We start from the raw sequence: 13,247 nt of genomic DNA on the forward strand, positions 1-13,247 counted from the left end.
GCCTGGAGTTCTTCCCAGGTGTAAGGGTGAAAGGAAGAGTATTACTTTCTTAATCAATACATTGTGGTGAAAGAAATTTATTTCTCATAAATTAATTCCTACTTTAATATTTTAAAATATGTAAGAGATAAGATGGAAAAATGTCTTTACCTTTACATTAAGGAGTATTTGGATCTTATTTATGTTTTTTCTCCTTTATATGACTCATTTTAGATGTTCAAAAAATGGAGCATGTGATAAAAACTTACCAGGAAGGTTCAGATGAATGTCTGCATGGCGTACCTGTCACAAATATTAACACAATAGAGCAAAGAGTGAGATTAGTGACGAATTCTAACTTGACCTCAAAACAGAAGCCATATCTGAATAGGAATGATGAGAACTCCTTAAGGATGACGACAGACGAGTTCATTCAGTGTCAGAACATGCTCCACTACAGTGAGCCTGGTAAGATGCCGGCTGCATATATGTCTGGTGTTTCTCCTGTAGTTAAACAATCACTTAGATATTCAGAGGCTTTTAGTCAAAATTATGATGGTCCATATTTTGAATATGGAGGAGAGAAGATATTAAATTCAGATATGATATTCTTTCCCCATAATTGGTTTTGTGTCAGAGATCCTGCCTCTAACCATAATGAATACAGAGAAGAATATGATAAGTCTGCTCTTCTTGCCCAAGAACTTTGTCAGGGAGGGAGGTTTCCAGTCACTATGCATCAGAAAAGAGACACAGGAGAGAATCCGTATAGAAGTAGTGAATGTGAGAAATCATTCAGTAAGGATTTATACCTTACAAAACCTGAGAGGAAATATCCAGAGAAGCCTGATGTGTATAAGCGATTTGCAAAATCTATCTTTAAGAAGTCAGAACTAAATTCTGACCACCCTAAAACAACAGCAGAATTGAAACCCTATGAATACAAAGAACGTAGGAAATTTTCCACTCAAAAGTCAGGTCTCAGAAGGCATCACAGAACTGACAAAGAACTGAAGTTTGACGAATGCAACAAATGTGGAAAATCATTTAGAATGAAGTCATACATCACTTTGCATCAGAGAACATACACAGGAGAGAAATCTTATGAATGTGACAAATATGGAAATTATTTCAGACAGAAGTCAGACCTTACTGTTCATCAGAGAACTCATACAGGAGAGAAACCTTATGAATGTAATGTGTGTGAAAAGTCTTTCACCTGTAAGTCACACCTTACTGTTCATCAGAGAACACACACAGGAGATAAACCTTATGAATGTAACAAATGTGGAAAGTATTTCAGATTAAAATCACGCCTTACTGTTCATCAAAGAAAACATACAGGGGAGAAACCTTATGAATGTAATGTGTGTGAAAAGTCTTTCACCCATAAGTCAGACCTTACTGTTCATCAGAGAACACACACAGGAGAGAAACCTTATGAATGTAACAAATGTGGAAAGTATTTCAGATTAAAATCACACCTTACTGTTCATCAAAGAAAACATACAGGGGAGAAACCTTATGAATGTAATGTGTGTGAAAAGTCTTTCACCCGTAAGTCAATCCTTACTGTTCATCAGAGAACACACACAGGAGAGAAACCTTATGAATGTAATGTGTGTGAAAAGTCTTTCACCCATAACTCAGACCTTACTGTTCATCAGAGAACACACACAGGAGAGAAACCTTATGAATGTAACAAATGTGGAAAGTATTTCAGACAGAAGTTTCACCTTACTCTCCATCAGAGAACACATACAGGAGAGAAACCTTATGAATGTAATGTGTGTGAAAAGTCTTTCACCCGTAAGTCAATCCTTACTGTTCATCAGAGAACACACACAGGAGAGAAACATTATGAATGTAGCAAATGTGGAAAGTATTTCAGACAGAAGTTTCACCTTACTCTCCATCAGAGAACACACACAGGAGAGAAACCTTATGAATGTAATGTGTGTGAAAAGTCTTTCACCAGTAAGTCAGACCTTACTGTTCATCAGAGAACACACACAGGAGAGAAACCTTATGAATGTAACAAATGTGGAAAGTATTTCAGACAGAAGTTTCACCTTACTCTCCCTCAGAGAACACACACAGGAGAGAAACCTTATGAATGTAACAAATGTGGAAAGTATTTCAAATTAAAATCACACCTTACTGTCCATCAAAGAAAACATACTGGGGAGAAACCTTATGAATGTAATGTGTGTGAAAAATCTTTCACATGTAATTCAAAACTTACTGTTCATCAGAGAACACACACAGGAGAGAAACCCTATGAGTGTAAGAAATGAGGGACCTATTTAAGATTAAAGTCACGTATTTAAGATTACGGTCCATCAAAGAACACACACAGGAGAGAGACCTTATGAATGTAACAAATGTGGAAAGTCCTTAATCTGGAGTTCATACCTCAGGAAGCATAAGAGAATCCACACACATGAGAAACCTTAGGAATGTGATAACTATGGAAAGTCTCACCTGGAAGGAAAATAAGTTTGCATGACAGAACAAAAACCTGATAGAAGACTTGTGAATGTAGCAAATGTGGAGCCTTTTAGCAAGAAGGCATAACTCATGGTTCCAAATTGAATGTACACAGGAGAAAAATCTTATGAATAAAAAATGTGGAAATTTTCGAGAAGTCATAGTTAAATTTTCATCGGAAAACACACAGGAGAAAATGAAACAAGTATCAAAAAAGTCCTTCACTTAGTAATCATGCAGGGATGAGTGTTTATAGAGCACAGACAAGAAAGACAAGGTATGAATAATACCAATGTAGAAAATCCCACTTCGGCAGAATAGCACAGTGTTTATAAGAGAACTGAATCTCATAGGAGAAAAGAAAACTTACAGGTCTAACAAATATGCAATTTTAATAGAAGTCAGTCCTCAGCACCTCCAAGAACGTAATAAGGAGAGAAAATATGAGTATAATAAATGTAGACAAATATTTAGCCAGAAATTTCAGAGGTTTCTCTACATATTTCAGAGACCTAGAGACAAGACAGACTGTGGAGTGAACATTAGAGGACGTATTTCAAGAAGAAATGAACCTTCAGCCAGCATTAGAGCACTCACACAAAAATGAAACCCAACATACAGAAACCTTTGGCAGAAAACTCTGTAAATTATAGAGAAATCCCTCATGGCAGAATTAAGCTAGGTGTAAGGGGAAACCACTCACTGAGCCAACATTTCTCATCCTCTCATTGTGTAGAGTATGCCCCTTCATGTTATTCAGGGGTTGGACCAAAGGGATGGGTATAAATTACTTCCAAGCTTGACAAAGAATTAAGATAGTAAAATTGTTGACTTGTGTCTTTTATATTGAGGAATGGATTTTCAAGGAAATTTAATAAACACTTCTCAGAAATAGGAGCTCTGGACCTTTGAGATTGAACTCAAATCATCCTGACTGGTTTGGTAGTGATAGATGGGGAAGAAATATCATGCTTTAATCCAAGGACATGAGAGCATCAATTTCTCCACTGCTCCCCAAAAGTCTTCCAGTATATGTGTGGTCTATGTATGTATTATAACACTATTACTATTCCAGTTCATTTTTTAATGGAAGGTCTGTTGGAAGATAATACTCTTTGTTAATTACAAATTGTGCACAAGAATAAAATCTGTCTCATCATCTTTCATCCCCAAGTTTATGAAACATTCAGAAAACCAGAAAGAATACATATTTGGGAATACATTTTCTTTGTGTGTGGGTACAAGTCTTGTAGATTGAACTCAAAGCCTAGCCACATTCCTTAACTACTTTTTCTCAAGGCTAAATTCTAGCACTAGAATCACAGTTCCATTTCTAGTTTCTTTGGTGGAAAAATAAAGACATGATTCTGAAGCAATTGGGTTTGGATGAGTAAAGCCAAAATGATTTTACTACATGCTGTTTTCTATTTACTACTGATGAGTCTGTTGTGAATTTTTCACTTGTAAATCATGCTATTGTTCTTCTGAGTAATAAAACTAGTGTGGATATTGTAGAGAGTCTGTGCTTTCTCACTGTTATGGAGGGTGAATGAATTTCTCAAGAGAAGAATATTGTTTTTTCTAGTTCGAAATTCCTAGTTCTATAACAAATTATGAGTTATGGTTTTGCTAAATTTAATTCTCAAGCAAGTAAAAAAACTAGACTCATGGAAAAAATGATGGACAAAAGCTAGCTAGAATACTTACAGATATCCATGTGATTATAGAGATAAGCAGAAAGAGGTAGGACTGTGCTAGATATTTGGCAGGGTAAAATACAGGCAAAAATGATCGTTGTGGGCTGCCTGGTGTCACATGACAGGGGTGTCTGGTTGGAAAGAATTGGTCCAGGTGCTCTGAGGGAAGCCCAGTGAAGAGGGGGGGCATGAAGGTGGCTTTCACAATAAAATTCCTTAGATGTTTTTTGAGTCCTATAAACATCCCCCCCCTTACCTGTCCAGGATAGGGGACACTACATCATGCTATACATCCCTAGAGAAGGTACCCTCTGGGAGAAGGCTTGTATGCAGTCCTTGCATTGCACAACAGGGATCAGACCTCTGTTCTCATCTGTGTTCTTTAAACAAAAAAGGGGGAACTGTAGAGAGCTGTGAGAGGCCGCACCTGGAAGATGGCGCCGGCTTCCACCCTCCGCCTTCCCGATGGTGAGTGCTCTCTGTGGTAAACAACTCCTTATATGGCTAAGGCAAAGAATCTGGCTTGCTTTCGCGCACCTGAACCTATTGGTGGTTCCCACGTGGCGTATCAGGTTTGGCTACCCAGTGGGTACTTAAGGCTGTGGGGACTTCTCCCCGGGGTTGGGGTCAGAAGATTACTAAAAGGTCCTGAATAAACTGCAGAGAGAAGAGTCCGGTGTCGCGTCTTCCTTGCTGGTCGAGGCGGTAGCGGCACTTTGTGTAGAACGGCTTTGAGGATTTTTGTAGAGCTGGTTTGGTAGCGAAATATTGCTTCAGATTTTCCTTGCTCTAGAAGGTTTTTATTGTCCTTCTGCTGTGCATGAAAGCTTAGTTATGTAGATTATTCTTGGTTGGTAGTTATTTGTCTTTAGGGCATGGCATACCTCTTTCCAGGCCATCCTTGCTTTTATGGTGTCTGCTGAGAAGTCTGAAGTAATTGTGATTCAGTTACTTTTATATGTAATTATTCACTTCTTTCTGGCATTTGTGAGAATTCTTTCCATAGTTGATATTGATCTGGTATGGATTATCGTATGGTGGTGAGATGATTTGTTCTTGTCTACTCTATTTGGGGTCCCAAAATCTTGTATCTGAAGGGGCCTATTTTGTATATTTGGGAAGTTCTCTGCTAGGATTCTGATGAATATATTTCCTACTCCATTGGCTGCCTTCTCCCGGCCCACTTGTATACTTAATTATCTCTTTTTGAATGTATCCAGTATTTCCTGCAGTAATCTGTCATGATTCTTGGTTTTGTTATGAATATCTGTGTCCTCATTCTCTATGGAATCTAAACTGTCTTCTGCCTCTGAGGGTCTTTCTTCTGCCTTCTCCATTCTGCTTTCAAGGATTTTTACTTTACTGTTTATTTCCCTTCCTTCTTGCTGGTGTTTCTTAATGATGGCTAGCTCTTATTAAGGTTTTCTTTTAATTCTTGAATAGATTGCCTTACCTCCTGGAATTAGCTTTCAGACTTCTCTTTCTACTACTTTAACTGGGTTTCTATCTTTTCATTATAGTTTTTTTTGCCTCTGCTGGTGTTCCTTTAACCTTTAATTTTTGGAGGCCATGAAGTCATCTATTAGCTTCTGGTTGGCCTCATCATGTTCTCTTATAGCCCTATGAAAGGTGTTCAATTTTTCATTCAGCATATAGACCAGCCATGCTATTAAAGTATCTTGAGCATTATCCTCTAGGTTGTTCTGGGACTACTCTGTAGCTTGTTGATGTGGAGATGTTGTTGATTGGCAAAGTTTCTTGTTTCAGCAGTTAGATCTACCCATTTGGAGACAAGGACCACACTGGTAGAGCATAGGACAGTCTGTTAGGACTGGAGTCAACTCTGTGTGTGTGTGTCGTGTAGATGTATAGATCTTAGAGTTTCAGAGTTATGTGTAGGTTTTTTCCTGTATAGTTTTCTCTCTGTCCTTGGAGAGGGCTGTAGTTGCTCAGGGGCTGAGATTATGTATAATTGTAACTTTTTTTTTTTTGGTCCGGTCATGGGACTTGAACTTTAAGCCTGGGCACTGTCCTTAAGCTCTTCAGCTCAAGGCTAGTGCTCTAACATTGAGGCACAATGCCATTTCCAGCTTTTTTTCTTTTTCTTTATGTGGTGCTGAGGAATCGAACCCAGGGCCTCTTGCATGCAAGGCAAGCACTCTACCACGGAGCCACCTTCCCAGCCCCCTATTTGTCACTTTAGGGACAATCTGGGTTTGCCCCTTATTGTTAACAAGATGGGTCCCTTGTACTCAAAATAATCAACTGGAACAAATTTTATGGTCTAAAAAGAACCAACTGTAAGTTTAATCAGATATAAACAGGGATCAATGGCCTGGAGCACGTGGAGAAGAGAAAGGCTAAGATTTGAGATATATAAATTTAAGTTCAGAAGAGAAATTGAGTATAATGATAGTAGTGGGGTAAAAACAGCTTGGAGGAGAGGTATTTGTAATAGTAGGAGAATAGAGACCTTGTTTCCGAGTGTAACAGGGAGAAAATAATTCAAAGAAAAGTTATGTAGAGAATAGCTTAGGGATCTAGATGAAGATAAGGAAAAACTTACATAAAAGTGTATTTGAGAGATGTGCTGAGATTAGAAAAAGTTTTATTCAGATATTACTGTAAAGTCACTTAGTCTAAGATATCTCCTGTAATTATTGTTTACACACATGGCAGGAGGCCTTACTTTGTGTATAGAACTAGACAGGGTAGCTCTGATGGAGTAGTAGTATAATCTGGAGGGTAGTAAAAAGAAGAGAGTGAGAGGAAAAAATACAAATTAGGAAATTGGAAAGTAGAAGAAAACATAAAATACTAATGAAAAATCTAAGATTTAAGTGAAATTGCAAATCCTAAAACACAATACACAAAAGTAATGCACAGAAATAAAAACAAACAGCAAATGATAAAACATAAAAACAAAATACAAAACAAAACAAAGAAAAAATCCTAAAAAGTTAGTTTTTCGGGTTGTTTGTGGGAGCTTGAGTCTCCACGTAGTTCTCAAAGCTGATTCCTGATAGAACCTTGTATGCCTTAAATAGTCCACTTTCCTTGTGGATTGGTTGTGACCAGATGGCCTTTTGATGAGGGAGTGTGCCTACTGTCTAGAGTCCTCTCAGGCCTGATGGCAGGGAGTTTGGGGGTTTCAGGGTTGTAGACTGCTATCACAGGTGTGGATCTATGTTCCCAGGCTTTCCCAGGTAGCCATGGGAGGCTTGGGAACAGAGCTTATGTCCATGTTGGGCTCTGATGTGATTCCCCATTTTGGAATGGGGCTTGAATCAGAGGCCTTTGGGATCCCACAGAGAATTGCCACTCCTGGGAGTGGACCCAATTGGGTAACTCACAAGGACCACAGAGCCTGTGTTATGGCTGCCAGGATGGAGTTGGCAGGTTTTTAGTCAGAGGGTGTGGGTGTTTGCAGGTCCAGGTTGGGTGTGGCATGTGCAGCAGCTGAAGGGCCTCCTCTGCAGCATGGGAGTCCTGGCGTTGGGTTGATCTTGTTTTGGTGGGCTGGTGTGGGCAGCAGGGTCCATTCTGGTCCGCAGCAGAAGCAGTGGAAGGCAGTGGGCAGCCTTGTGGCTGGCTGCATGAAGCTAGGAATTCCTGGCATGACACACCAAGGCCTGTGGTGCAGGAACTCCACAGGGTTCCACTTCACTGTATCTCGTTTTGCTTCCTTATTTGCCTGCTATAATAGTCCTCTTGTAGGGTTTTATTGGAGTGGATCTCTTCCGGTAAAGTGTGACTATTCCCCTATATCTTCTTTTGGTCAGAGACACATAGTGCGACTGCCTGTGAGAGCACTGCCATCTTCCTCCTATGTCCCCTGTTTAACAAAATGTATTTCAAGGTTTTTAGGACCTAAGAATTTCTTTGTACCTTTATCTAAGGTGGTTTGCATTATATACTCTCAAATTTATTACAGTAACCCATTTGAACTTATGATGAGAATGATTCTATGCTAAAGCCTGCTTGCTAGAATTGCTTTTAAGCAAAGACACATATGATATTTTGCATCTCCCTGTGTAGAGTAGACTAGATTAGGTTGACATTTCTATGATTTCCAAACAAAAGCTATACTGTATCATGTGAAGTGTGGGATCAAGTGATTGCTGGACATTGGTTGAGCTTTTTCATTCTTTTCTTTCAATATTCTATCATGTATATGGATTTATTATCCCTGGTGCACTGTATTACAAATGGATGATATACAGCATGATGGGGATTATACATAAATCAAATGAGAGGAACATTGGTTTTAACAATGTAAGTTTTTGAATAGCTTTGGAAAAGGGAAAGGTTTGAGTCAGAATTAAATTAGCAGGTTATCAACATTCATAACTGAATATCCAAAGGAATGAAAACAGAAGAAATTTATGTGGTGTTTAATATATTCAAACTTTCTTTTTTGTCATGTTTGATATAACGCCATAGTAATAGATCTGCCATGAGTAAAAGTCAGTTTTGTTGCACTGCTACTGGTATCACATCACCAACCCTTGAGAAAGCAAACCTGAGGCTCATAACAGAAAAAACAGGTATTTAAATCCTTGATGATGCTGACTAAAATGAATGAAATTCACAGCTCTTTCTTAGGAGGGAATGGTATGTTGACTATGTTTAGCAGCCAAATGCATTTTTATAGGCAGATAACTATCAGGGAAGTAGAGATTGAAGACAGACTCAATATATGGATTCAATTAAATGATGAAAACAAGGAGCTATGTAAATACCTGATGGAAATCAGTTCTACAGACAAAAGACCTCAGCATTGAAGAAGAGGTTGTGACATTTCAGAAAGTGAGCCAGCAGGCATTCTCAGGTGGACATAGTTAGAATCCTCTTCCCACTTTTGAGAATCCGTTACATAGGTGTTTCCTATAACAACTGAGGAATTTTTAGAATTATTTTTCATCTATCTGAGGGAAAAGAAAAGAGTCCAAAGAGGTGAAAAGTGTGAACTCCTTGTAGGTGGTCATGTAGTGAGAGCAGTTGTTTTCTCTGCATTGGGAAATCTGGTAGGAGCAGGGGAATTGTGTCTCTTGAAGTATCTTGATGTCTCAGACCTGTGACGGACTCTAGTTACTACCAAAGGGCAGAGATCAACTACATTGAATTTGCTAATTTTAAGTGGTGACTAGGCCCCATATGTGATGTAAGTAACAAGACTGTTGTTCCTATAATTAATCCAACTGAATTCCATCCATCTGTAGCATCTCAAGTTAGAATGTAGAGAAATTAGAGAGGCTGTTGCCTTTAGAAAGTAACAAGTAAAAAAACCTGTTCATATGCTTAGGTGGTCTTGCTTGAGTGTTTAGCCTTTCCCTGTAAAATTGAGATAAGTCACAGTATGAGAAATTTTCAATTACAAAAAATATTAAGAGGCATGCATATATTTTTGGCAAAGAAGAAATGCATTTGGGGGCTGGAATTGAAAAAAAAAGAAAACAGTAAATGGGATAATAATGGTGTTTCCTGTTGTAAATTCCTCTTTCAACTCTGCATGAAGGAAAGAATCTTCCTCAGTACAATCAAGTCCCAGTTGAAGTAAATGGGATAGCAGTTGTTATGGACAGCAGCAATATGAGACTTGTCAAGATGATAAGCTTACCAAGATCATTGAACACTGGAAACTTATCCTCGATGTCATTGGAACGAGGTAAGAAATACCTGAAAATTGTTTTCTACTTCCATGGTTCTACCCAAAGCTAGGAAACTAAGCATGTACTTCCTCTACATTCATCTAGGAGTTGAAGATACACAATTAATTGATCATTAGAAAGAAAATTTGGAAATTGTACACTCATTGTTAAAAGTGATGTATTATTAGTGAAAAATGCTATGCATTGGGTTAGTTTTTTTTTTTTTTTTCTTCTAGTACTGGGGATCAAACCAGGAGCCTCTGCTAAGGAAATGTTGCACTTGTGTTGCTTTGACACTCAATCTTCCTATGTTACCCAGAATGGCCTTCATCTCCTGAGCTTGAATGATCCTCCCTGCTCAACCTTACAAGTTCCTGGAATATTGGTGTACCACTGTGCCTGTATAGATTAGGCTTACAATATATTTTGAGAGAACTTTTCATGAGGAATTTAGGAATTCTCTGTTGAAGCTGCGTTATCAGTAAAGGAATACTATTGTCCCAATGATGCCTGTCTATTCCTGACTGTGAGGCAAATGCCAACGGTCATGGTACAAGCCAGCTTTCTAGAAGTGGCCCCTGAATGCTACCACACGGAGGACCTGAGATAATAAAGATTTATTCCAAAGTCTGATGGGTAAAATCTGGGCAGACCACTCTGAGGTAGCTTAGAGTTACTGAGAGGAACTCTTGGGATCACAGATGAGGTAGGAATTCCAACCAAAGTAGAGCATGCAAAATAGATGGTAAGCCATCAAGCTTCACATAGACCTACTCTTCACTTCAATCTTGCACTCCCACCCACATTTCCCTGGATCTCCCCAAACCACCATGTCTTTGAACAGCAATGGTGGTGATGTAATATGCTCTAAGACCTCCTCACACCCACAGGATGCTTTTCACTACTTAGCTGAAAAAAATTGTTAGAGAAAAGATCATATTGACACCCCAAGTTCAAGCCACATAACCAACAATGAAAAGAAAAGAAAAAACTTTTTATAAAGGGAAAACTTTGCAAACAGCCAAAAACTCCTGAAGATTTCAGAGACGGTATTTGGGCATTTCTGGGAAACGTTTAGATTTTTAAAAAATCTAAATTTGTGTAAGGATTATGCTGTATATCTACCAAGCAATCCTGCAACTTTATTGCTGTGTATATATTAAAGTATGGAAAATGATTCAAGAATCCGTTTAGTGGCTGTGAATACCTTTTTATAATGACCAGAGGGCCATTACAAAAACTCCTGCCTTTAGGACACGTGTTTGTACACGACCGTTCTAGGATCAGGTCTACATGAGATATTACAGTAGTGTGTGATGGTCCTGTTTGTTTTTTTTCTGTTAAGCAATGAAGGATAGCAATGCTTGAAGGAGGTCTGACAAGCCCTACAAAGCAGAGGCAGAAAGGCAAAGGAAGGGCAACATGTTTTCAGCTTCCTTGCCTTAAGCAAAGATTGGTTCTACTTCCTAGATCACAAGACTCTGGTTGTACTCATTCTTCTAAACAGTTCCAATCACTAGTTACTGTTGGAAGGTTAACAGTAACTACTAGGTGGGGAAATGAACTTGCCTGAGGAATCAGACAGAGGCTAGATCTCAGAAGGGACATGGGGCTGTGGTTTGTGGATTAAGAATTATTGTCACAACTGAAAGTATCTATCACTGTTCTTACTAATTTATTCAGCCTCTACACAGTATCAATTCTAATACATGATCTCTCAAATGTCTCACCTATGGATATACTGACAGTAGCCTTACAGCTTTGGTTTATTCTATTTTATTTTGAAAATAGTGTACAGAGGGGTTACAATTACATGGGCAAGATAGTGAGTACATTTCTTATCAAGCATTGTAGCCTCCTTTATTTCCCCTTCCCATCCCTTCCCATTCTCCCCCTGCCCGCCCCCACCAATCCTCCCTGCACCCGATCCCAACTCCTAGGCACCAAAGTTGTAAAGTTCATTTTCAACATAACAACTGGTACACCTCATTGTTGCAATGGGTCCACCTGTATCCCTATTTAAACCATTTGTTTTTTCCCTTCCCCTTCACAAATTATACTGACATCAATACAGTGAAATCAGGGGTTATACTGTGGAAGAAGGACATACATAGCAACAAAGAAATAATCTTATAAATGTGTTAGAAACAATCACATGCAAGAAAAACAACATTTGAATACATATCTTAGGGAGATGTGGACAGAAGGGAACCTTACTGCATTGTTGGTGGGAGTGTAAACTTGTTCAACCACTTTGGAAAGCAGTATGGAGGTTCCTCAAAAGACTCCACATTGAGCTCTCCTATGAGCCAGCAATCCCACTTTTGAGTATTTACCCAAATGTTTACAAACAAGACCACACTAAGGCTACCAGCATGACTATGTTTATTGCAGCATTATTTACTATAGCTAAGATATGGAACCAACCCAGATGCCCCTCAGTAGATGAATGGATCAAATAAATGTGGTATATATACACAATGGAATTCTATGCCTCCATCAGAAAGAATGACATTGCCCCATTTGTTAGGAAATGGATACGCTTGGAAAAAAATTATATTAAGTGAAGTAAGGTCCAAAGAAACATAGGTCCCATAGTTTCCCTTATTTGCAATATCTAGTATATGTCTGAGTGAAGCAGAAAAGGACAGAGTTGGTTTTTACCTGCAGTTCAGAAAGTGTTAGTCAAGGAGTGTTACAGAAGGAAATTAAGGTACTGTGTCTTGCTCAAAGCGGTATGTTTTTTCGATGTAATGTATAACGAAGTTTTAGTTAGTGTTCTCCATTTTGTCTCAATCTGCTCAAAGAAGTATTATTTCACTTAAGAAATTCTTCGTGGTCATACCTGAGACACAGAGAGTCGGGGACGAAGGAGCCAGACGCAGCGGACGAGCGGATTCTACTCAACACCAACAAGAACCGACAAGGAGCGAACATCTTCATCCTGCTGTTTGCAGACCAGAGACGACCCAGGATCCAAGACTCGGCGTGAGTACAAGCCCGACATCCTCACTCCTCAGGGAGCAGAGGAGGGAAGGCCACCCCTCCCCCCCCCCCCAGCACCGGTGATCTCCATCTTGGATACCGACAAAGCTTGGAGGAGCTGCTAGCTCCAGCTCAGGCCTTGGAATAAAATGAGTCATTTAGAAAGTCACAAGAACTGAACGGCGAAGTGACCTGCCAGACTCAGCTCCATCCAGGGAAAAGTCACCCAGCTCAGGCGCCAGCCTTCGGAGTGCCTTGCCTCACTGGGTAACCAGAGCCAGAGGCTGCCCCTCCCTCTAGCAGCCACCACAATCAATTGAAAAACAGAAACCCTGAGAATGGCTCCAGGCTGGGCGCTGTGAGCTTTATCACAAAATAGCCCCAGGGAAAAGCTACTGTTTGTTGAAAGGCCTCAACTCTACCCAGAACCTAGCCTCATCACCAC

General features: G+C 39.4%; 1 protein-coding gene across 1 annotated transcript; it reads left to right on the plus strand.

Annotated features, from left to right (window-relative positions):
* The first annotated feature begins 224 nt into the window (after positions 1 to 224).
* Positions 225 to 2,276, plus strand: LOC138815676 (zinc finger protein 717-like). Its single transcript, XM_070005103.1, has one exon. The coding sequence runs from the start codon at positions 225 to 227 to the stop codon at positions 2,274 to 2,276; it is 2,052 nt and encodes a 683-aa protein (XP_069861204.1).
* The last annotated feature ends 10,971 nt before the right edge of the window (positions 2,277 to 13,247 follow it).

This window comes from Dipodomys merriami, unplaced genomic scaffold (assembly GCF_024711535.1).
Source record: "Dipodomys merriami isolate MVZ:Mamm:240054 unplaced genomic scaffold, mDipMer1.0.p SCAF_657, whole genome shotgun sequence".
Classification (NCBI taxonomy): domain Eukaryota; kingdom Metazoa; phylum Chordata; class Mammalia; order Rodentia; family Heteromyidae; genus Dipodomys; species Dipodomys merriami.